This window comes from Sapajus apella, unplaced genomic scaffold (genome assembly GCF_009761245.1).
Source record: "Sapajus apella isolate SASKATOON/1434 unplaced genomic scaffold, GSC_monkey_1.0 scaffold54, whole genome shotgun sequence".
In the NCBI taxonomy this organism is placed as follows: domain Eukaryota; kingdom Metazoa; phylum Chordata; class Mammalia; order Primates; family Cebidae; genus Sapajus; species Sapajus apella.
Genome location: NW_022436994.1, coordinates 7,109,032 through 7,135,518, shown reverse-complemented (window position 1 = coordinate 7,135,518; position 26,487 = coordinate 7,109,032). Strand labels below are relative to the sequence as shown.

The 26,487-nt window shown below is 39.5% G+C and overlaps 1 protein-coding gene across 1 annotated transcript in view; it reads right to left on the bottom strand.

Moving 5' to 3' along the window:
• Positions 1–4,971: 4,971 nt before the first annotated feature.
• SUN3 (Sad1 and UNC84 domain containing 3) overlaps positions 4,972–26,487 on the bottom strand; it is a 41,036-nt gene continuing 19,520 nt past the window's right edge. The window contains exons 4-10 of the mRNA XM_032244254.1: positions 24,858–24,898; positions 22,976–23,138; positions 21,867–21,951; positions 12,845–12,960; positions 10,924–11,091; positions 6,624–6,716; positions 4,972–5,271 (exon numbers count right to left, since the gene is read on the bottom strand). Coding sequence (XP_032100145.1) covers positions 5,152–5,271; positions 6,624–6,716; positions 10,924–11,091; positions 12,845–12,960; positions 21,867–21,951; positions 22,976–23,138; positions 24,858–24,898 — 786 coding nt within the window. The 3' untranslated portion in view covers positions 4,972–5,151. The remainder of the gene's footprint in view (positions 5,272–6,623; positions 6,717–10,923; positions 11,092–12,844; positions 12,961–21,866; positions 21,952–22,975; positions 23,139–24,857; positions 24,899–26,487) is intronic.

Sequence of the window (26,487 nt, the reverse complement as noted above, 5' to 3'; positions counted from 1 at the left end):
CCTGGCACCTCTTTTGCTTCCTCCCTCTCACTTCCTCTCTCTCCACGTGACCTGCATCCCAGCTTCCCTTTGCCTTTTACTATGAGTAGAAGATTCCTGAGGCCCTCATCAGAAGCAGATGTTGGCACCATGCTTCCTGTACAGCCTGCAGAATTGTGACCAAATAAACCTTTTTTCTTTATAAATTACCCAGCCTGAGATGTAATGGAATAGTCCAGCCTTGAAATACACTTTAAAACATTTTTTTCCTTTCCTTTCTAATTTCAGAGTGTAGCCTTGTACTGTGAGACTCTGTTTCTCTGCCTTTCCCATCAGGCACATCGGTGCACAACTCTTGCTTATCTAATTATGTGCTACTTAGAAATTTCAGGGACCAATTTTGAAACAAACCAGGCAGAGAGACCCAGCTGCAGAATCCTCCCGCTCACAGGAAGTTAGAAGCATGGAGCCTACCACTACCAGGAGTTTCATTGCCAAGGGACTTCCATATGGAATGTGTGGAGGGAGGAGTATGTGGCCATTAAACAGCTCCCCCACTCCCAGGAGCCTGGCTGGAATTGGAACAGCCATACGAGTCATGTGTGCAACTCCAGAGAACAGCTACAGCTCCCGATCCTTGGTTATGAGGTCTGGCTATATTTTATTTCCTGACCTTGCATTTCATGATTTTTTGGGAACTTTGTAAGAACTCCCTCCCAACTACTGCACTAGTTGTAGGGTCCTTCTCTTTCTTATAATCAAAAATTCCTTTTCTAGAACACTGTCCAAGGTCACAGTGCTTGTTAGCTTTGAAATTGTCAACTCACATCTCCTGATTTCAAGCCTGCACTTTAAATTTACACCACCCCACCGGAATTACTATCCACTAGTTGAAATAGAATTCCATATTTTATTCCTCAACCTAAGGAAAGCCAAGGGAACACAAAGAGATGCCAGCGTCATTACCACCTGTGAGAAAGCTGTCTTTGCCAAGTATTGATGCATGTCATGGGTAAATTGCTGGAAGGAGGCTTAGTTCAACTGCCCTGAGGAAAAGACTCTTGCAAACTGATTTCCACTTTGATAGTGTGGAAGCAATTGCTTTATTCACCCCATGAGAGCAATGGCCATTTGTGGCTCAGAATGGATCCCATTATAACCAGCCTACAGATCCTTTCCATTGATTCTGTTTTCCCTCTCATTTCCCCTCTCTTTTCCATTCGCCTCTTTCCCTCCTGATATCCCCACTAATCACCACCTGGGCTATTGCAACAACCCTCTCATTGACCTCCCCGTGCCTACCCCTGGGCCTCTAGGGTCCATTCTCCACATTCCGGCCAGAGTGACACATCTTAACTCCACTTCAATGATATCACCATCTTTTCTTAGATCCTCAATGGCTACAAAAACCTCGCTTCTCAGGTAAAGTCTAAAATTTTTCATCTACTTCCCTGAGTAGCACTGCCTACATCTTCTAGCCACTCCCCTTGTCTCCTGCCATCCCACTGGTCTTAAGCCATTTTTGCAAAGGTCTTGAACTTCTTCTAGTTCCTCCAAAGTGCCACATGTGTGCCCCTGTTATAGTCACAGAATGACCACCCCTAGTACTGCTGCCAGTCATGGTTTCATAAAAAGCCACGTTTTCAATGAAGTGGTATGTTTTGGGGGGGCTGCCTCTTGCAGTTAGGAAACACACACATATATAGAGAATTGTTTGCTAAAGCTTCCAATCTGCTTAGCAAAGGGACAGAAACTGGGCTGCAGCTGGGTGGCCACATGAACAGAAGGAGTTTGGAGCTTTCCTTAGCCCCGGGTCTCTAGAAGTGAAACCTGTGTTCAAAAGGGTGATTTACATGGAACTGAGGACCGTAATTTTGTGCTGGTTTTCCATGATGAAAATCGGAGGGCTGGCATTACTATGGCTCATAAAAGGCACCCAGGCCTTTTCCATTTTCATACCACCCCATCGTATCCACATCCTCAAGAGAATTCGCAGCCCCCCGGTGTCTGTTTTCTCTACTTTCATCTTTTCAGCTCTCGGATGTCTCAGAAAGCCCACTGATATTTCCTTGTATGATCAGGGGATTCTAATACAGAGGGTAGCCTGAGACCACTATCTCACACGTCGTTTTCCTGGCAGGGGGCTCCCCTAATTTCCTGGCTACGGTCCCCGGTTTTGTGTGTCCCTTTCTTATTTTTTTCTTTTCATTACGTTTATCACCTTTTACTAATTGAATATCTATTTTCCTTTGACCATTATATTAAAATACAAAAGAGCATGTCTATTTAAAAAGCCGTGTAATGTCTAAATTGGCAAAATATTCACATGGTTTACAAACAAAACAGTACAAATATACAGGAGAACACTTTGCTCCTACCTATGTGGGGGCCTCCTCCTACCCCATTCCTACCTCTCTCAATTCCATTTCCTCCTGGGAAATATTGCTGATGAATAACTTTTCACATGTGGTATTTTGCACACGGTAAGTTTTTAGTCAAAGGGTATATTCATCTCTAATTTTTATAGATAGGTCAAGATCCCCCCATAAATGTAGTATCTATTTGCATTTCTTCCAGCAATGTGTGAAAGATCCTGTCTCCCCAAAGCTTTGGAATAAAACACTATCAAACTTTTGGATCTTTCTAATTTTGCCAGTGAAACATCATACAATATAATTTTTGTAATTTTCCTTGAGTAAATAAGCTGGAATATCTTTCATACGCTTCTGTAGATTATCTGTTCATTGGCCATGTTTCTATTGGTTATGGATGTTTTATTGCTTTCTTGAGACTGTGTATATATTAGAAAGATTTGTCCTTATAATATCAATTGTGAATATTTTTTCCATTTTTAGTTTTGTTGGCCATGCAGAGGTTCTTGATTTTTATATAGTAGAATTTTTTTTTTCTTTTTTGGCTTCTAAATGTTGAGTCATATTTAGAAAGACCTTCCTCTATTCAATGCCATACAGGAATTATCCCAAGTTTCCTTGTTAATGTTTTTATGGTTTTATTACCTACTTGTGTAGATTTTACCACATTGGGAGTTTGTTGTGTTGTAAGCGAGAAATATGGATGGAACTTTATTTTCTTATTGCCTACACAATTGTCTCAAGCCATTTGGTTTTTTCCCCCCATGTCCTTTTGCGATTCTATCTTTATCAGACACCGAGCTTCCACATACATGTAAATCTATTTTTGGACTTGTCTGTTCCACTCATCTATCAGTTTGCCAGTATCAACAGTTTTAACTATTGTGTTATACCTATGTCATAGACCTATTTCTTTTTTTTTTTTTTTTTCAGAGATTTTTCTGGCTGTCCTTTTGCTAAGTTTTTATTTTCGATATGACCTTTAGAATCAATTCCATTTAAAATATACTCCCTACTCCCCTTTGGGTTTTTAAAAATATATATGTGTCTTAATTTTTAAAAACTTTTTAATTGAAAATATCAAGCATTTATGAATCTAGACAGAACAGCGTAATGAAGCTCCATGGACTGACAGCATCCAACTTCAATGATCGTTTCATGGCCAATCTTTTTCATGAAATTTTAAATACATGTTCTCCTCTATGTTATTTTGGAAAAGATTCCACGTATATCATTTCAACTTTAAATACTTAAATATGTAAATCAAAAGTTAAGATTTATTTTTAAAGCAACATTGTAGTACCATTATCAGACAGACACCTATAATTTTTTTTTTTCAGACAGGGTGTTGCTCCGCCTTCCAGGCAGGAGTGCAGTGATCATGACTCACAGCAGCCTCAAATTCTTGGTCTCAAGTGATCCTCCCACCTCAGCCTCCCAAGTAGCTGGGACTGCAGGTGTGCACCGCCATGTCCAGCTAAGTTTTTTATTTTTAATAGAGACTGGGTCTCACTATGTTGCCCAGGCTCATCTTGAACTCCTCGAGTCAAACAGTCCTTCCACCTTGGCCTCCCAAAGTTCTGAGATTTTAGGTGTGAGCCCCCATGCCCAGCCCAAATTATTTTTTTAAACAATAATTCTTTAATATCTCATAACTCTCCCATAAATGCCATATTTTTCCGGTTTTTGAGATCCAGTTACATTTATAAATTAACTTAGAATTGACATCTTGATGGTTGAGTTTTCCCATCCAAGGATATGGTGTCTATCTTTGCATTTACTGAGGTCTTCTTTTTTTCTTTTTCTTTTTTTTTTTTTTCCAGAAAGGGTCTTCCAGGCTGGAGTGTAGTGGTTCGAACACAGTTCACTTGAAGCTTCAACCTCCTGGGTTCAAGTGATCCTCCCACCTCCCACCTGTCTCCTGAGTAGCTGCAACTACAGGCATGCGCCAAGACGTCAGGTTAAGTTTTAAATTTTTTGTAGGGATGGGGTCTTGCTATGTTGCCCAGACTGGTCTCAAACTCCTGGGCTCAAGTGATCATCCTCCCGTGGCCTCTCAAAGTGCTAAGATTACAGTTGTGAACTTCTGCGCCTGGCCTTAAGTCTTCTTTTAGTCGTTCACTGCTGTTTGGGATTTCTTCACATAGCTATTTTACTTCTTTTATTTGATGTTTACTCTCTTTATTGTGGATTTTGTAAATTATACCCTGTAACTGATTGTTGTTTGTATTTATGAATGATATTGATTTATATTTGGTAATTTTGTATCCATTAACTTACAACAGTTTTTCCTTGTTTGAAATCCTTTTGAAATAGACTTTATTGCATTTCAAGGAATTCATCAAATCTGCAAACGGTGATGGTCAGAACTCCTCATTAATTTTTACCTCTAATTTTAAAATTACTGGCTTCCTAACTAATTGTCCTGACTAGATCAGCTCTAAATGGTAGTGGGGATGGGGACATCCATGCCTGGTGTAAATAAATGAGTCATTGAAGGCAAAGATGCTATTAAGAGGGAGACTGATGATGAGACTATCTTCTTCTAAATACAAAATGAGTTTTCAATGCTCTAACAACATGAATCATCCTTAAAGACTAAATTATTATGGCAAGGATATTTAATTTACTTCCATATTTTTTATTAGTAAAATTCATTTACTTTTACAGGCAAGTACGAACCACTTTGAGGTTTTCTTCCCACTCCCAATTCTCAATTCCTGTGGGTTCAGTATCATCTAAGAGAATAAGCGTTCTTGAACATTCCGGATGTGTGGCATGGCCTTCTGCACCAGCTCTTCTAGATGTGGGTGCCTGGTGTGCCATGGACCCTGAATCGATATAAACAAGTATAGTTCGGGTGTCCCCAGTTGCTAAAGATATTAAGTTTCACACATAATAAATATTCAGAAACTGCATGCTGAAAATAAAGAAAAGAAAATCAATGCCTTATAAACAAATTAATCTCAAAGAATCCCAATGGATACTAACGTAATTTTAAAATTATATACACTTTTTTTTTTTTTTTTGAGACAGGATCTGGCTCTGTCACACAGGCTGGAATGTAGTGGCGTGATCACAGCTCACCACCACCTCTACCTCCTGGGCTTGAGCCGTCCTCCCAGCTCAGCCTCCCGAGTAGTTGGACCATAGGCACATGCCACCACATCTAGCTAATTTATTAATTTTTTTGTAGAGACAAGGTTTTGCCATGTTACCCCGGCTGGTCTGGAATGCCAGGGCTCAATTAATTTGCCTGCTTAAGTCTCCAAAAGTGATGGAATGACAGTCGTGAGCCGCCGTGCCTGGCCCATATACTTTTTTCTTTTCTAACATAACTGTTTTCAAATATCAGTCTAATGAATGAGAAAACAAGCTACTGTAATAGAGAACTTATGAAAAGATGAGTGGGGGGAGGAGGGTAACACGGTGGCCAAGTGAGCTCACGGTTCCTCTGTCTCTCCCCTCCACGCTCCTAGCTGACTGTGCCAAGGAGCAGGGGAGAGAGGGCGTATTGTCTGAAAACCAGGTCTTTGAAGCCAACTCTAAGAACAGATAATATGAGCCCCAATACATATGAACATACAATCAAATATGAAACTCTACAAATATGCTCATTTCTAATATATATGTATTGTTTTATCTTTATTTTCTCACTATTTAGCCAAAAAGTGTCCTAAAACACTTGTTTTTACATGATATAAAATGTCTTCTACATCTCTTCAGCTACTTCCTGTGGCTAATGAAAAAAATGAGAATATATTTCATACGCCTTTTTAAGTTTCAGGGGATTTATAAGTTACCAGCTGATATTTTCCCCATTGTGTTAGGAAGAGAAGTTTTACTTGCATTATCTGATATTAAATCTTTATCCTCCCTTCCTCTAAGCCCCTCTCTGCCTCTGTCCACTTTATATTGTACCATCATCCAGCTCCCCTTTACTCAAGAAAGATGAGGTCGTAACTAGTATCCAAGGAATGGAGTAGTTGAGAAAGAACCGAGAAATAGAATACATATATTTTTTAAAAGGATAGCCGATAAGGAAGAATTTGACTCAGAAACTGCTTTTGCATTTGTCTGTCTTACACATTAAAATCCTTGCAAGCACTTGGAGCTAAGAATTGAAGTTGTAACTCATGCTTTGGTTACTCATGCTTGTGTAACTCATGCTTTTGTCGTAGTAATTCCCATACATCACTTTGCACGAAGCAATCCCAACAAATCTCTCCCAGTGATAGAGCCACTCATTTCATTTCCCAGGGCACACATTACCTGGAGTTCAAATGTTTGAATGGTGGTTCCTGTTTTGTTATATATAAACTGACCTAGGAAAATTTCTTCTCCGTCACATTTTTTTGTAATGCCCTATAAAGAAAGCAAGAGATACAGAGATTGTAATGAATGGATGCAGTTGTGTTTTCAAAAAAAAATACCCACAATTTACCAGATACCTCTGTGTGTCCACTAGGGGCACAGTGCTGTGATCATGCCAGTACTAACCTATACACACAGAGAGCATTTAACTAAAGGGCCAGTGAGGCCAAAGGCTAATGATGGGACTGCCTAGAAGGATAGAGGATGGATGGATGGATAGATAGATGGATAGAAGATAGATGAATGATGATCGATAGATAAACAGATGGTAGCTGAAGGACATATAGATACATAGAGATGGCGCAAATCCCAGCATTAACTCTGGCCTGATAACTATATTTGCAATAAGCATACTTTGAATAAAATAAAAATGGTTGAATGTTGAAATGATGTCTTCCAAAATGAGATAAACATAAGCCAATTGCCAGATTTTGATCACATAAAGTATTTCCTACGAAAAGTAAGCTTCTGTTGACTAACAAAAACAATAATTTTTTTCTTTGCAATTTCTCTTGTGCTTTTTGTTCTTCTCTACCCTTCAAACTGAAGATCTGTGAGAGGAGAATGCACTGGTGCAAACTAATTTATTTTGTGAATCTAAAGTTTCTTGTAAGGTTCCTTAAGTTATAGTAACACAGCAAAATAAAGAGTTCATTCATTAAATCACTGCATAATAAAAATATTAATATCAAACTACAATATTTTTATTAAAGGAATTGGATACATCATGGTTACATAATGTACTGACAATTACATATGTATTTAGGACTCAAGCCTCATATGTTATCTTTAGCCTAATAGAGGAGTGCTAGTTTTATTTCTGCCTCCTTTACCGTCTTGTTGGGTTTTTTTTTTTTTTAAGAAACAGGATCTCATGGAATACTACGCAGTCATAAAAAAACAAGATCACGTCCTTTACAGGGACAAGGATGGAGCTGGAGGCCATCACCCTTAGCAAACTAATGCAGGAAGAGAAAAACAAATACCACATGTTCTCACTTATAAATGGGAGCTAAATAATGACAATACATGAACATAAAGAGGAACAACAGACACTGAGGTCCACTTGAGGGTGGAGGGTGGGAGGAGGGAGAGGATCAGAGAAATACCTGTTGGTTATGACTACTTAGCACCTATATAACAAATCTGCACATATACCCTTGAACCTAAAATAAAAGTTAAAAGCAAAGAAAAAAAATGGGGACTGGCCATGCTGCTGCCCAGGCTGGCCTCGAATTCCTGGGCTCAAGCGATTCTCCTGCTTTAGCCTTCTAAGTGGGTGGGATCACAGGAGCAGCTACTGTGCCCAGCTCTTTTATCTCCTTGTCTTAATTTTACTTGGTTCATAAATTCTCTAATGTAGAAGAAAATGATGAGAAGCAGTTTTTATTACTAAAGGATTCCTGCCTGTGGGATTCACCCATAGTTCATCTAAATAATGAATGTGTTCACCTTTCTGAGATGGAACTTATTTGCTCAAACTCAACCTAACTCAGCCTTTCAGAGACATCACTTGCTGCCATCTTCTATGAAAGGACAGTAGCCCTCTGTTTTGAAACTCCAGGTATGGAATGTAGAGGCATTTGGGTGACGTTAGAGGCATTTGGGTGACGTTAGAGGCATTTGGGTGACGTGAAAGGCAGGCTGTTCAACCCTGGGCCCTCCTCCAGATGGGAAGATCAAATAATTGAAGTAAGGCATAAACCTATAAGGTACAAGTAGGAGTAGACAGTAAAACCAAACCAAAACAAACAGACAAAAGTGAAGATGGTCAGAAAGTGAAGAGGGCCAAATGGTCCTGGAGAGAAAGAACACAAACTGCTCTGGCTGTAGGTAGAATCAGTGGCGCAGGAGGGAGTCCACGTGGGGCAGGGGACAGGGAAGGAGCCTAGATCTGCGGCTTAGCTGGCAGTCATTTTAAAAACCACTTACAACCCCTCCATGGCCCCCGGCCCCACCTGGCCCAGCAGAGGGCTGTCTTTTTCCTCCCATCTCTAAGACCACCGCCAGCGCCGCCGGGGAACCGCCCGCCGGCTGCGAACTCAGGACGTAGGAGCCTCGCAGTGCACGCAGAGCTTCCTGCCGGCTTTGCACCGCCTGCCAATTCATGTGACAAGCATCGCAGGCATGGGAGAAAAGCCTCGTGCGGGAAACAGAGACTCTACAAACAAGGGGGGAAAGTGGGGCTAGGAAATCCAGACCCGGAAGCCAGCAGAAGAAAATTGGACAAGCCTACAGTTAGTATCTTCAGAAGCGTAAGAGAAGGTACTGCCTTCGGAAAAGAAAACAATGTAGGCTCTAGAAAAGGGAATATGTATAGAAACAAGAAGTCTTAGAAAGTATAATCACGACAGCAGGAATGAAAATTTCCATAGAGGGGTTAAAATATGAATTAACATGATCTTCCAGAAGGTGGAACAAAAAACAGAAAAGGGAAATAAGAAACACTTTTAAAAATAATAAATTAGACAATAAGTTGACTCCTCAAGGATGCAGAAATGAAATCCCGTGACAGCAGCTGAGTGTCAGGCCTACCTAGCAAGGCTGGAGCAGAAGGCACAGGGCGTCAGAGCGATATCTCTGGGGGGAGAAAAAGAAAATGAAGGAAGGAATGAAGAAAGGAGGAAATGTATAAATTATCTGATGTGAATTAACATAATGGGAGAATATTTGTACTTCTGAAGAGGAATTTGGGAAAGTTTTTGGTAATAAGAATACAGAAAACTAAGCAAATTAAAGACAAATAGGCCTGGCGCCCATGGCTCATGTCTGTAATCCCAGCACTTTGGGAGGCCAAGGCAGGAGGATCCCCTGAGCCCTGAAGTTTGAGACCAGCCTGGGCAACGTAGCAAGACTGCCATCTATACTAAAAAACTTAAAATTAAAACAATCTCAAGGGTTTGAAGTTGCAGTGAGCTGTGATTGTGCCACTGTACTCCAACCTGGGCACAGCTGAGACCCTGTCTCAAGAAAATAAAATAAAATAATAAATAAATGTAAAACAATTATTACCCTCAGAAACATCAAAAACTTGTGCTAGAAAGTAGTATTTAAATACACTAAATAGCCCAACCGAGAGTTGTTTTGTTCACACAGTCACCGTATTGCTTGAACAAAAGACAATGTCGTCTTCTAGCAGTGCCTCAAATGATATAAAACTACATTTGCCATGTGATCTAGCAATTCCAATCTTAGGTATAAACCCAACGGAAACAAAAACTCAGGTCCACACAAAAACTTGTACATGAATGTTTATTGAAACATTATTCATAATGGCCAAAAAAATTGAAAATAACTCAAATGTCCATCAATCAATGAATAAATAAAATGTCATATATCCATACAATGAAATGTTATTCGGTAATAAAAAATAAATGAAATATTGAGACATACTACATCATGAATGAATCCTGAAAACAATATGCTAAGTTAAAGAAGCCATTCACAAAAGATCACAATCATGGTTCAATGTATATGAAATGTACAGAATAGATTAATTCATTGAGACAAAATAGATTAATAATTGCCAGGGGCTGGAGGAATACAACAGGGGAATAGGAGATGATGGCTAAGGGGTATCAGTTTCTTCTTAAGGTAAGAAAAATGTTCTAAAATTGATTATGTTATACACAAGTCTGTGAATACACTAAAAGCCACTGAAAGGTGTACTTTAAATGGGTGAATTAATTGTCATGGGAATTATAACTCCAGAAACCTGCTTTGTTTTTAAATTAAGACATAAACATGGTGGGAGGATGGAAGTGCCATGGAAAAGAGCTAATCTTCATTTTCCATGAGAGGATGTCATCACCCAAACTGAAAAATCAAGAAATAATGGTAAAAGCAAACACGGAGGCAAGTACCCACATAAACATCTATTGTTGCAAGTAGAAACTCTGGGATAATGAGAATTGGAGACATAAAGAAGTGGGACAAGGAATTACTGTTTCTTTATAAACTTTATGGAAATATTTGATGTTTACTTATACATGAATAACTTTGATAAAAGCAAAAAGTAGAATTGAAAAATATAAATCATTTGGTCCAACTCTCTCTCTTTGTAGATGAGAAAGCAGAAGTCCAGGAAATAAGCAACACGACTGGTTATCTGTCCTAGTTCAGAGGATAGCCTCTAATTCCTAGCCAACCACCTTCTATCACAGGCCAATCTGAATGACAAATTTAGATAGCGTCTTACATAGACTGAAAATTCCTTGGGTGCACTGGAGATGTTTCCAGAGGGAGACACCTTCTCTGAGATGTGCTCCATGGTAACAGCAGTTGGTATGATCTTCCTAGCAAGCTTGATTAGAGTATGACCCTGGGAACCTGGAAAAGCCCAGCACTTTCCAGGGTAGACATCTGGCTGGAAAGAAAACACTGAATTAATCTCTTAACAAGTTATATAAATCCATTCCCACAATACTGACCAGCTAATCACTATTGACTGCTGATCTCTCTTATGCCTGTCAAATAGGAAAACTCCCAAGACACCTCTAGTGTGGTTGCTCTTCGAGTGCACTGTATGCTTATAACAATCAGAGCCCTTTATTATATGAGCATGTTTTCTTTCATTGCTCTAACTAGACTATATACTCTCATAAGGCAGCTAGAGGGCATGAGTGGTGGTGCTGGTGAGGCTAGTGATGGTGGTAGTGAGGATGATGGTGGTGACCATTGTGGTGATGATGGTGGTAATAATGTGGGCAGTGGAGGTGATGGTGATGGGTTGTAGCAGTGGTGGTGATGGTAATGGTGATGATGATGGTGGTGATGGCAATGGTGAAGGTAATGGTGAGGGTAGTAATGGTGGTGGTGCTGATAGTGATAGTGATCATTGAAATGGTAGTGGTGATGGAGGTAGTGATGGTGGTGGCCGTGACAGCGGTGGTGGTGATGGCGATGGACATGGGAATTGTGATGAAGAAAGATGGTGGTGGTGGTGGTGGTGGTGGTGGTGGCGGTGAAGGTGAGGGTGTTGATGGAGATGGGGGTGGTGGTGGTGGTGAAGGTGAGGGTGTTGATGGAGATGGGGGTGGTGGTGGTGAAGGTGAGGGTGTTGATGGAGATGGGGGTGGTGGTGGTGGTGAAGGTGAGGGTGTTGATGGAGATGGGGGTGGTGGTGGTGGTGAAGGTGAGGGTGTTGATGGAGATGGGGGTGGAGGTGGTTGTTATGGTGGTAGAGAAGAAAAGTGAGGTCCACTACTTTGTAGATATAAACTACAGCCTGAAATAAGATCAATAGATTTTACCCCTGAAAGTTCTAAATTTGCAACTAACTTCAGGTGTATGGATGAAGCCTGAGAGGTGATCTGCTGTCTGTTGACGCCTACTGCCTTTAGAATGTAACTGAAAGGTTTGGTGGGGATCTTACCTGGAGATTTCTCCTATTTTGGACTTAAGAACCTGTGGTCTGAATACTACTTAGCACAGTACAGTACTGGCACTTAGGAGACAAGAACTTTCAACAAATGTTTGTTGAATGAATGACGTTTTCAATGAAAAAGGGTGGTCACACAATGAACTTACAGAAAAGACATGGAATGTATATGTTCTATTTGAGAATAAAATAATCTAGTTTACTAATCTTAAAATGATAAAATGTAATCAATTAATCATAGTTTACTGATTTTAAAATAAGACACAATTCATGCAGAGTATTGACTATAAAAATGTAATGAGATGAATTCAGGTCTTATAACAAGTTCAGACATTCTTATATTGCCTCCATTTTATTATTTATATATTTAGGGACCGAGTTTCGCCCTTTCGCCCAAGCTGAAGTGCAATGACACAACCTTGGCTCATTGCAACCTCTGCCTCCCGGGTTCAAGCAATTCTCCCGTGTCAGCCTCCTGAGTAGCTGGGATTATAGGTGCCTGCCACCATGCCCAGCTAATTTCTGTATTTTTGGTAGAGACTGAGTTTCACCATGTTGGCCAGGATGGTCTGGAACCCCTGACCTTAGGTGATCCACTTGCCTTGGCCTCCCAAAGTGCTGGGATTACAGGCATGAGCCACCAAGCCCCAGACCTCCATTTTTTAAATTAACATTTTCATGATAAATAATAATAACAAAATCCTAAAACAGAAATAAATGATTCTTAATTTGGCTTTACCTGAAGAATAGTGTCTGGAGGCATTTCATGATTTAGGAAACCTATCCCATGCCAATACAATTTTGCTTTATTATTTTTATAACTTTCTGAGGTCCCAGCTTCAATGATGGAGGCTCCTGAAATTAATATAAAGTGATATTTAAAATAAAGAAACAACATACACAATTCAAAACACATCATTTGAATTCTAACAATGTCTCTTGAAAATTATTACTGGGCAAATTATAAGTGGGGTAAAATTCATACTCAGGAATTGATAGGAAGAGTATGACAGTTTTCACTACCACTGAAATTTTGCCATGTTGAAAAAAAAATTTGTTCTGTTTAGTGTCACAAAATTGAAATTTGAGGCAATTAAATTAGACATGAGAATATTATATGGATTCTGTATAACCTAAAAAGGTATATAGATCTCCATATTTTAACAGCTGATGTGATAAGTGAGACTTCCTATAGTCTCCATTCACTCAATAACAAAAAAAGCATAAAACCGGCTGGGTGCTGTGGCTCAAGCCTGTAATCCTAGTACTTTGGGAGGCCGAGGAGGGCAGATTGCCTGAGCTCAGGAGTTCGAGACCAGCCTGGGCAACACAGTGAAACCCTGTCTCTACTAAAAAAAATACAAAAAATTAGCCAGGTGTGGTGGCATGCATCAGTAGTCCTAGCTACTCAGGAGGCTGATGCAGGAGACTTGCTAGAACCAGGGAGGCAGAGGTTGCAGTGAGCCGAGATGAGCACTCCAGCCTGGGTGACAGAGCAAGACTCCATCTCTAAAAAAAAAAGCAGAAAACCAACAATGCTGCCAATGTCCTTCAAGTTACATTTGTAGCAGCAATTATGCAGATTCACTGAACTCAATTTCAATCAAAGAGATACGAAATATACCCACCAAACATTATCCCTGCAAGTTACTTCATTTTAGAAGCAAAGTGTATTTTATGCATAAGGAATTAAAAAAACGTAAATTGCTTTTCAAATTGTATTTGCATAACACACCACAACACTAAAAATACATGTGCCTCATCAAATATCTGATTATTCATGCTTTTTCTAAGATGATGCAATTTTTGAAATAGTAAATGAGTGCCTAGAGTTGTCAGATTTGGCAAATAAAAATACAAGACTGCCGTTTAAATTTGAATTTCAGGTAAACAAAGAATCATTTTTTTAGTAGTGATCATGTGCCATACAATATTTGGGATATATTTTTACTAAAAGATTATTTGCTATTTGTCTGAAATTTAAATTTAACTGGGCTCCCTTCATTTTATCTGGAAACCCTATGTGTACCTCGTTTGTGAAGGCTGATACTGACTTCCCAGTCACTATTCTACTTGACCAACTGGCTGGACAGAATCTACACTTTCACCTGCTAATGTGAGGAATGAATGTCCCACCCCCCATAATACTTTGAAAAAAAATTAAAATTGTAGTGTTTTGGAATTTTGAAAATAATTCCTCTTTATTCATTTTCTGATTCATTTAAAACATTTTAAATCAGCTTTATTAAGATATAATTCACATCCTATACAATTCACTCATTTACAGTGTATGATTCAAGGTTTTATATTACATTCTTAGAGTTGCACAACCACCACAATCAATTTTAGAACATTTAGCAAGCCCCCAAAAAAACCCATAGCGGTTAGCAGTCGTTCCCCCACCTCCCTCCTCAAGCCTCGGCAATTACTAATCAATTTTCTGTCCCTGTGGATTTACCTATTCTGGTCATTTCTTTCACTGCGCCCTTGTAGTCAATCACAGTATTAGCCTTTTCACTAAGGCTACTTTCATTTAGCCCAATGTATTTGAGATTTATGAACGTTGTAATGAGTATCAGAAATTCATTCCTTTTATTGACTGCAGGTTATTATTCCATTGTATGAATGCATCTGTTAGTCTTTGTTGATGGACATGGAGTTGTTCTCAGTTTTGGTGACTATGAATGTCATTGCTATAGACATTCTTGGCAAGTTTTGATGTGACCATATTTCAATTTATCTTAGACAAATATATAGACTTGGGATTGCTGGGTCAATAAGGTGGTATATTTAACTTCGTGAGAAATTGTCAAACCTTTCCAGAGCGGCTGTGCCATGTTACACTCTCACCCACAGCATAGGAGAGGTCCCGTTGTTTCATGCTGTTGCCAGCCCTTGCTATGGTCAGTTTTGTTTTGTTTGGCATTCTAACAGGTGTGTAGTGATTTAACATTGAGCTTTTAATTGATGTTTCACTAGTGAATAATAATGTGAAGCACTTTTTCATGTACTTTTTTGACATGCATATGTCTTTTTAATGAAGTGTATTCCAAATTTTTTGCCTATTTTTTTTTCAGGTTATCTGTTTGCTTAATTGAGCCTTGAGAGTTTTTAATAAATTCTGGATTCAGGAACGTGTGTGGTTTCCAAATATTCTCCCCCAGCCTGTAACTTTTCTTTTCATTCTCGTAACTGGTCTTTTTTTGCAGAACAGAAGTTAATTTTGATGAAGCCCATATTATCCGTTATGTTCCTTTTACAATTGTAGTTTTTGATGTTGTGTTTAAAGAACCTTTAAAGACAAGGTTTTTTGTAGATAAACCTTTTTCTAACTCAAAAAGTTGCTTTTTCTAGAATTTTATAGATTTAAGCTTTATATTTAAGAATGTGACCCATTTTGGATTAATTTTTTTAAATTGTGGGTTTTGGGACAAGGTTTTTTTTTTAATTTTTGCATATGAATATCCATCTGTTCTAGCACCATTGACTTACCTTTTGTCTTTTTTCAAAAATCTATTCACCACATGTGTGGACTATTCCTAGACTTTCTGTATTGTTTCATTGATTTCACAAATACCACACTCTCTTGATTACCGTAAACTTGTAGCAAGCCTTAAAATCAGATAGTATGAATTCTCCAACTTTGTTCTTTCTTTTTCCCAAAACAAATTTGGCTATTCTAGTTCCTTTGCCATTCTACATACATTTTAAAAATGGTTTGTCAATTTCTACAAATAATCCTGGTGGAATTTTGATTGGGATTCTATTGAATCCATAGAAAAGCTGGGCAGTATTGTCATCTTAATGGTATGGAGTCTCCTAATCCATAAACGTGGTATGCTTGCCCATTTATTTATATCTTCTTTATTTATCTCATTTTTTTTTTAGTTTTTAGATCTCAGTTTCCACATTTTGTTAGTCTTATACCTATTTATTTTATGTTTTTTACTTTATGAATAGTGTTGCTTTTAAATTTTCTCTAATTTTCTATTATTAGTATATAGAAATCGTATATATACCCTTGAACGTGTAAACCTCATTTATTTTAGTAGATTTTTTTAGTGGTTTTTCTACATAAGCATTCACGTTGTCTGACTAGAGCCATTCTTAATTTCTTCCCTTCTAATTTACATGGCTTCCCCCCCACCACCCTCTGCCTTTCTTACTTCTCTATTTTTCTTCATTTCCCTTTCCTGCCTTTTTTTATATTAGTTAAATTTTTTTATTTTTTTTATTTATTTTTTTTTTTTGAGACAAGAGTCTTGCTCTGTGGCCCAGGCTGAAGTGCAATGGTGTGATCTTGGCTCACTGCAACCTCCTCCTCTTGGGTTCAAACGATTCTCCTGCCTCAGCCTCCTGAGTAGCTGATGTTACAGGTGCACACCAGGATGATCGACTGTTCTGTATTTTTAGTAGAAACCGGGTTTCACTATATTGGCCAAGATGGTCTCGAACTCCTGACCTCAAGTGATCTGCCCACCTTGGCCTCCCAAAGTGCTGGGATTACAGGTGTGACCCACTGTGCCTAGCCTCCATTTTGTTTATCTATTGGTTTTTGGATATCTCTGTAATTTTAAGTAATTATTCTCGTGATTACAATGCACATACTGAACAGCTCATGGTTTATATAGAGTTAACATTTGATCATTTATATAAAATCTTTACATTTATAGATGCTCCTTAAATCTCACCTACTGACTTTTATGATTATCATAGTATTAAATCTACATATATTAGTCCTCCACTGCCAGATAATGTCATCTATTTTTTCCTTTCAACAGCCACACATATTTTAAAGTACTTAAGGAAAGAAAATTACCTCATATTTTGTTGTTGTTGTTTTGAGATGGAATTTCACTCTTGTCGCCCAGGCTGGAGTGCAGTGGTGTGATCTCGACTTACTGCAACCTCCGCCTTCTGGGTTCAAGAGATTCTCCTGCCTCAGCCACCTGAGCAGCTAGGATTATAGGCATGTGCCACCAAGCCCAGCTAATTTTTGTATTTTTAGTAGAGACAGGATTTCTCCATGTTGGCCAGGCTAGTCTAGAACTCCTGACCTCAGGTGATCCACCTGCCTAGGCTTCCCAAAGTTCTGGGATTACAGGCATGAGTCACCTTGCCCGGCCACCTCATCTTTACTCACACATTTATCTTGGCTATTGCTCTTTCTTCATTCTTTAAGTCCAACGTTTCTTGTAGGTGCCATTTCTAGTAAGCTGAAGAACTTCCTTTAGCAGATCCATTGGCAGAGATTTTTCTTATTTTTTTACATCTAAGAATGTCTTAACTTTGTCTTCATTCCTGAAAGGTATTTTTACTGGATCCACAATTCTGTATTGCTAGAGCCTTTCCTTCAGCAAGTCAAACATGTAGTTTCCTTCTCTTCTGGTCTCTTTTATTTCTGATAAGAAATCTGTAGTAATCATAGATCATTTTTTAGCTTCTTTCAAATATTTTTCTTCATCTTTGATTTTGAGCAATTTAATTACGATGTGTCTGCATGTCATTTTCCTTGAATTTATCTTGTTTCTGAATTGCTGTGCTTTTTGAATCTGTAAATTTATGTTTTTTTATATCGAGTTTGAGATGCTTTTAGCTATTATTTCTTTAGATTACTGTCCTACATTGATCTCTTCCTCATCTCCCTCTGAGGCTGAAAGGATAAGAATATTATACTTTTTTATAGTGTCCTATAGGCTTCTGAAGGTCTGTTTGCATTTTTTTCAAACATTTTTCATTCTTTGAATTGCATAATTTTTTAAAAGCTGTCTTCAACTTCACTACTTTTTTTAATTTTTATTTTAAGTTTGGGGTACATGTGCAGGTTTGTTCCATAGAAAAACTTAGGTCATGGGGATTTGTTGTACAGATTATTTTGTCACCCAGGTGTTAGCTCCCATTAGTTATTTTTCCTGATCCTCTCCCTTCTCTCACCCTCCATCCTCCAAGAGGCCCCAGAATGTGTTGCTCCCCTCTATGTGTTTATGTATCCTCATCATTTAGCTCCCACTTATGAGATAACATGTGCTCTTGGTTTTCTATTTCTGTGTTAGTTTGCTAAGGATAATGGACTCCAGCTCCATCCATGTCCCTGCAAAGACATGATCTGGTTCTTTTTTTATAGCTGCATAGTATTCCAAAGTGTATATGTACAACATTTTCTTTATCCAGTCTATCACTGATGGGCATTTAGACTGATTCCCTATCTTTGCTGTTGTGAATAGTGCTGCAGTGAACACACATATGCATATGTCTTTATATTAGAACAATTTACATTTCTTTGGATATCCCAGTAATAAGATTGCTGGTTTAAATGGTATTTCCATATTAGGTCTTTAAGAAATCACCATACTGTCTTTCACAGTGGTTGAAACAATTTACACTCCCACCAATAGTGTATAAGCATTTCTTTTTCTACACAACTTTGCCAGCATCTGTTAGTTTTTGACTTTTTGATAACAGTCATTCTGACTGGTGTGAGATGGTATCTCATTGTGGTTTTGATTTTCATTTCTCTAATTATCTGTGATGTTGAGATTTTTTTCAAATGATTGTTGGCCACATGTGTGTCTTCTTTTGAAAAGTGGCTGTTCAGGTCCTTTGCCCACTTTTTAATGGGGTTGTTTTGTTTTCTTGTAAATTTGTGTAAGTTCCTTATAGATGCTGGATATTAGACCTTCGTTGGATACAGAGTTTGCAAAAATTTCCTTCCATTCTGTAGGTTGTCTGTTTACTCTGTTGATAGTTTCTTTTGCTGTGCAGAAGCTCTTTAGTTTAATTAGATCCTGTTTGCCAATTCTTACTTTTGTTGCAATTGTTTTTGATGTCTTTGCCATGATATCTTTGCCCATGGGTATGTCCTAAATGGTATTGCCTAGGTTGTCTTCCAGGGTTTTTGTAGTTTTGGCTTTTACATTTAAGTCTATATTCCATTTTGAGTTAATTTTTGTATATGGTGTAAGGAAGGAGTCCAGTGTCTGTCTTCTGCATATGGCTAGCCAGTTATTCCAGCACTATTTATTGAATAGGAATCCTTTCTGCAATGTTTGTTTTTGTCAGGTTTGTAGAAGATTAGATAGTTGTAAGAGTGTGGTCTTATTTCTGGGTTCTGTATTCTGTTCCATTGGTCTATGTGTCTGTTTTTGTACCACTACCATGCTGTTTTAGTTACTGTAGCCCTGCAGTATAGTTTGAAGTTGGGTAACATGACACCTCCAGCTTTGTTCTTTTCACTTCGGACTGCCTTTGCTATTTGGGCTCTTTTTTGATTGATTTCATATGAATTTTTAAATAGTTTTATCTAGTTTTATGAAGAATGTCAATGGTAGTTTAATAAGAATAGCATTGAATCTACAAATTGCTTTAGGCAGTATGGTCATTTTAATGATATTGATTCTTCCTATCCATGAGCATGAGATGTTTTTCCATTTGTTTGTGTCATCTCTGATTCCTTTAAGCAATGGTTTGTAGTTCTCTTTGTAGAGATCTTTCACCTCCCAAGTTAGCTGTATTCCTAGGTATTTTATTCTTTTTGTGGCAATTGTGAATGGGAGTTTGTTACCGATTTGGCTCTTGGCTTGACTTTGTTGGTGTATAGGAATGCTAGTGATTTTTGCACATTAATTTTGCATCCTGAGACTTTGCTGAAGTTGTTTATCAGCTTAAGATGCTTTCAAGCTGACACTATGGGGTTTTCTAGATATAGGATTATGTTGTCTGCAAATAGGATAGTTTGAATTCCTCTCTTCCTATTTAGATGCCCTTTATTTCCTTCTCTTGCCTGATTGCCCTGGCCAGGACTTCTAATACTGTGTTAAACAGCAGTGAGTTCACTACTTCTTTTCTCTGTTTTTGTTTTTCTATTATTAAGCATATGTAGTCAATTTTTATTTTAGATATTGTATTTTTCAGTCATAAAATTCCATCTGCTTCTTTTTATTCTCTTGGCTGAGAACTAGTATCTTTTCATTCAAGTGTAATTACTTTCGCCTCACAAAGCATAATTACGGTAGCTGCTTCAAGTCTTTGTGTGACAATTCCAACATCTGTGTCAGGATGGGGTTGGCATCTGCTGTCTTTTCCCTTGGAAATTGGTTTTATTTCCCTAGGAGTTTGCATGCCAAGTAATTGTGATTTGAACCCTAGACATGCTGAATATTATACTGTAAGACTGTGAGTCCTATAACAATCCACTAGGGAATGCTTTCATTTGCTTCATCCATTAGTTCAGAAATGTCAGTCCTCCCTCCTTTTATGGGAGGACTCAATTCAGTCCTTAAAACCTTTGCTACAGGCCTGTCGTGCCCAAGCACCACTTAGGGGTTAGTCTAAGACTTGAGCCATAGTTCACATCCTTGCCAAATTCTCAAAGCCTCCATTTTGCTGCTTCGGGTCTGTTCCCATGAATGGGCAGCTGAGATGTCAGGCCAGAAGCTGGCCACAAACAGATAGGGGAGCAAGCGTCTTCTCTGCAGGTTTGCCTTCCCAGGCTTTCTCCCCACACTCTGGTCCACAGGACCACTTTATTCTGCGTCTTTGGCTAGAAAAACCGGACTTTTTCAAAGTTTTAGCTGGCCAACTTGCTGCCATGTTTGCAGCTCTGTAGTTGCCGCCTGCCTCTGCCGAGGCTGCAACAGAAAAGAAAACTCCCACAGGGCTCACACCTGCAGTGTTTGGTTCGCCTCCACCAACTGCCTGCTTTGTGTCCTTTTCAGCCCATTCAGGTCATTGTGTTTTTAATTTTGTCTGGATAATTTTTCATCGTAATCAGTTGGAAGGGACTTAATAGGCTTTCTCCATCTTGGCCAAACCAGAGCTGACGTTTGTTTTCACATCTAAGGTTGCAGAGGAGCCTGAGCCTTTCCTTCTTTTCCTCACTCTGCATGAGCCACTCGTGAGCCTACATTCACCACATAGGCTTTTCAAAATGGAAGTTGTAAATACATCAATACAAAGCAGAAAGCATTATGCAAGTGTATCAGAAGACCATGATGAAAAAAAAAGAACTATGGTTCCTCTCCCATCTTATCCTAACACGCACGCTTTAGGGAATCGGGCTCAGGAAAGCTCTGCCATCTAACTCTCTCAAAAAACACACGCTCGTAAGACTGAGTAATCATCTTGTTCCAAATGCTCTCCAGTTCACGCAAGCTGGAAATGTATTTTCCTGGCATAAATTTGACTATCAATTGATTAAAATTAGCATTACTGTGTGTTTTATATTTTCTTCCTCCTGTCCCTTTCTTCTTTCCTTCCACATTGTTAACTGAACACATCTTGTTCACAGACTATTATAGGCATGGTAGAGAAGATTAAGGTTAATGATTCATAGCCTTAGCCCTTAAGAATTAATCTTAATTGGAAGATATTAGAAACATTAAATATAACCTTTAAACATTGTCATTTAATCCCTAATAATGCACTTAGATTGATTACCATAAGTCATTTTAGTATGTAATAATATAAAATGTCCTAATATTTGTGCCTTCCACAACTTCATTGTGACATCTTGGCTTTCTTGGTGGTTCTTTCAGATGCATGCTAATGAAGTTGCACAGGCCCTGTTCCTTGGAACATTCGCTCTCAGAAAGCACTCGATGACAACTATTTCTGTTCTTTTCTTTAATTATCTAAATTGATTAATTGCCCCCCGGCAAATTACAAGATAAATATGTTTTCCTCATATAGAAATGTAGAGAATAGAGACACTCTTGGAGCATTCTTTTTTTTAATGCTCCTCTTTTCACATTTTCCGTACTCACCAGCCGACTTCAGGGCATAATCAGCCATCTGGACTTTGTCCTCTCTCAACTTTTTAAGTACATAATTAACCAAGTTTGACATTTCCTGTAGAAATTTTAGAAACAGGCTTCTGTTAACAATCTCTGCCAACTGCTTGAGTTTTGGACCTAATCTGCAAAATTAGAATAGCAGTCAGCACCTATCAGCTGCACTCTGAGCCTCGCACTGTGCATGGATCTGGAATGACATCTTCACGGCTCTTGGGAGTGTCCTTCTCAGGCATATGATGTAAATAAAGCCAAGGTGTGTTCAGGGATCCCCCCAAGGTCACACAGCATGGTGGACCGAGGGCCCCTTCTGAAGCCCTAACCACTGCACCACAGTGCTTTCCCGGTGAGGTCTGAGATGAGCTTATGCTGTGACCTGCTGTGTTCCCTCCCTCATTAGTGTCCTGTGCTTAACAGTAAAGACTTGAACATTCTAGAGTTATTTGGGGATCAAGGCAGTTATACACAGACTACACAATTGCTTATATTAGACATTTTTCACCAACTCTAATTAATATTCGGTTAAAGCACCCTGAGCAGACACAACAGTCCACATTCAAGCTGCCTAAACGTAACACCTTCACAGTGACAAGGCCTGGAGGGCGGCAGGTGGTCTGCGTCAGATTGCTGTGCATTTCAAAAAGTAGACATTAAGGAAGAAGAAGGTAGCTGTGACAGCCAAAGAGAAAGAAGCAAAATAGGGTTCATGGTTTCCATCACAATTTTGCCTGAATCTGGTGCTGACTAGGCTAACTATACTAGCTATGAAGATGGTGAATGCAAATCTTTTGCTATTTAAGGTATTTGTGTATAGAACTCAGAGACTGTTATTGCTATGTTTTTTAACTGTTATTTATTTTGGTGTGAAGTAAGTCAAATGCAATAGAATGTCTTCTCTGTGACACAGCATTTATGAAACAGTGGGTTTCCGTACACCAACCAAATATCAGTCGACGCTGGATTTTCCACTGAGAGAAGCAGCGGATGTGGCACCGGAAGGACACACTCACTCCCCATCACCCTGGACACCCTCACTATCTGCCACCCCAACCCCGCCCAATCCGCCTTGCCTCATCCAGGACCTCCGTGTGGTCCGGGTCCTCTGCAGGGTCTCCATGGGTGCTCCAGCTGTGATTATTGTCCATACCATCCTTCATATCTCTAAGCAATGCCTTCAGGACATCTATTTGTTCAATCAAAAATAGAATTTCACGAAAATTGTTTTCCAAAGTCTGGCTTTCTTTCCTGTAAAGGGAGAACCTCAGCATGAGAGGAAGAAAGTGTAAAGCTCCTGTTATCAGCTGCTGCTGGGCTTAGGAGCCCGCCACATGGCGAGGTACTTTATACTGTTGAAGATATACGCTCTGGAGTGAGGGGAGAGTGGAGTATGCCCATTTGTCTAAAGCATCACACTTCACTAAAAACAACAAGGACGAGCAGGGCACCGTGGCTCACGCCTGTAATACCAGCACTTTGGGAGGCCAAGGTGGGTGGATCTTGAGGTCAGGAGTTCAAGACCAGCCTGACCAACATGGTGAAATCCTGTCTCTACTACAAATATAAAAATTAGCTGGGCGTGGTGGTGGGCACCTGTAGTCCCAGCTACTCAGGAGGCTGAGGCAGGAGAATCACTTGAACCCGGGAGGCTGAGGTTGCAGTGAGACAAGATCGCGCCGCTGCACTCCAGCCTGGAGACAGAGCGAGACTCTATGTCAAACAAACAAATGAACAAAAAAAGCAACGACTTCCAGGGGTCACATGGCTGAGGGTGTCCTAGTGTAGTGCTTGGCCGGGCTCTGCATGGGGAAGGCAAGGCTCAATTAACGTTGCTGGTCCCCCAGCTGGGTGATTTCACACAGGTGAATCCTAAATCCCACTGGTACCCTCCTTCCAATCATGAACACCTTGCATTTCCAGTGTAGTACAGAGCAGTGACTTTCCACCTGTAGCCTGAGTTCAGTGGAAATGCCTTAGAGAAGGGGTGGCTGGGGGATCCAGCCAGTGGGCAGCCACCAGCTACCAGTTTGACTGCCTGAGCGTGCAAGATTTTACTTCCCAAGCATGGGATTTCTGTGTTTACAGTTTGAAAAGTACTGGTAGAGAGAATAAGAAAATGTCAAGTGAAAAGGTAGTTCTTTATGCTGAAAAAGTATAAGCACTACTTATCTAGTATTTTTCCCCATTTGTGAAACAATATATGTTTAAAATTGGGAAAAAACCCAGACATTTAGGAGAAATAAACACCATTAAATTTTAATGACTTTCTACCAGTTTTTATTTCATGCAAAAATTTAGTAACAAAATCATATTTATAATTTTGTGTCTCCACTACACTTCCAAATCATTAAACCTATTTTAAAACTATTTAAATGGCTTTATAATTCTTCATTTCATGAATATATTCCAATGTATTTAACCATTGGCCTATTTTTCTTATAGGCTTGTTTTCCATTTTTAATAATCATAAATAATAGGGAAAGCACACCTCAGTGTGTATTTTGTTAAGGAATGCTCCATAGAAGTGGAAATATATAAAAGGGCAAGTAATTTTCTAAAGTACAAAAAATGTTACTGTTTGATGTTTAAAATTTTAAATCATGTATATGCATAAGTGAGAGGCGGCCATTTTTCTTGGGTTGTTTCCTTCTTCTGATAAATTTGAATAACAATAAATGTACTGTTTTTAATACTAAATGCAGCATGTGTAGATTAATTCACCTCTAACCTTTTAATTTTTTCTATCTCCCTTTTTTTCTTTTTCTTCCTCCTTGCTTTCCATTTGCATATTTACGTAGAGAAATGCTAGGAATAATGTCATTAAAGATTAATAATAGGTATTTCTGGGAGTGAAATTTTGAATTATTTCAGGAAGCAACTTTTCTTTCCCATACTTTTCTGTACAAAAACATTTCAGTATTTGAAACCACACCAAAAAGAGGCACATGGCAAAAAAATTTCACTCACTTTAAAAGTTCCAGTTGTTCTTTAGACATACGAAGTCTAGCCTGAAAACAACAGTAAAAGATAAATCATTCTGAATTCTGCTTATTCAAATAAAGTTGTTTTTTTTTTTTTTTTTTTCTCTCAGAAAAAGGAAATAAATAGCATGTTCACTCCTGATCTACAGACGTGCTGGCTGGAACGCAGGGGCATCCTCTGAGAGGCCTGTCTCTTTCCCAGCCTCACCTATGGATTTGAAGGGGATCTATTTAATGGGTGACATTCAATGGGAGCTCTTGGATGGGCACATCATTTCCTGTTTCTCCAGACTGTAAAGGCCTGAACACAGTCTGAGGAGGAGGAGAGAGGGAGGTTGGAAAAGGAAAAGCATAGAGGGAGGAGGAAGAGAGGGAAGGCAGGAGAAGGGGGAGAGGCGCCCCTGGTGGATGTGGGAAAGCCCAAGAAGCACGTGGTGGCGTTAGAGGGCCATGCTGGGCTCTTTGGGTTTGTCCCTGAACAAGAAGGGAGCCTCCCACTTAGGGGATGTGATTACTTTTGGGTGACATTAACAATCACAATAAGAAAGTTGCAGAAATTTCTCTAACACTGGTGACATGTCTGATGCAGATGATTTCTGGTACGGATGGTCTTGGTGGTGCCAAAACCAAGAAAAGAAACCAGGAAAAGGCAGAGTTAATGTTTGGACATCACATGTGGCTGTGAGGATGCTGTGGAGGTGATCAGTGAAAATGTAAACACTGGAGAGATGGAGGATGCCGGAATGCAGACAGCACTCTGGTCTGCACTACTGCACTGCCTATTCCTCAGCCTGGAATGGGGTATGGCCCAGCTGCCTCTTCTTGTCACTGAAAAGACCTCAGTGGTGTAGGCCTGGGTAGCCAGCACCTCTGCGCCCCTTAGCTCATCCTGGTGTGTCCTACAGCAGACGACCTTCCTTGTCTTTTCATGTCCCAAAGCCCTGCACTCTCTTCCCACCTTTCTCTACCCAGCATGAGACACATACACAGACAAACACACACACTCCACAAACACACTCACACACACAAACACACATGCTTATATGCACATCACATATGCATACATGCATAACCCCTATTCCAACATGAGATGGTTGGAGAAGGTCAATAATATTACCCACAGAGAATGGGGGGCAAAAGAGAGCACCTTGGGGCACCAATCGTGAAGGGCTCAGAAGCCAACAAGAGTGTGGGCGAGCTGGTGAGAAGTGGGGGACAAGTGTGAAAGGGGGATCTCTTCCCCAGAGAATTCCAGTGAAAACAGTCAACACTGGTCATTGAGGAATGGTGCCTGACATCCTTTCTTTACAGTCTGGAACTCCCCTACCCTGACATGTTGGATTTAAGTGGCTTATCAATTAAAAGGAAGTATCTTTGGCTATGTGCCAAGAAAATAGTGTAAATCAGAATGGAGGGATGATCAAGCGTGAGAACGAAGACTGACTCGAACAATGTTTCCTTGGGTTTAAACTTAAATCTTGGAGGATTCCAGTGTAGAGCTGATGGCGCCACAGGGTCGTGGGGTGTGCCTTATGCTGTGCTGAAGTGCAGGGTCCAAGAGATAAAGAAACAGGACACAGAAGTACAAGGAAAACGCAGCTGGGCTCAGGGGGCCA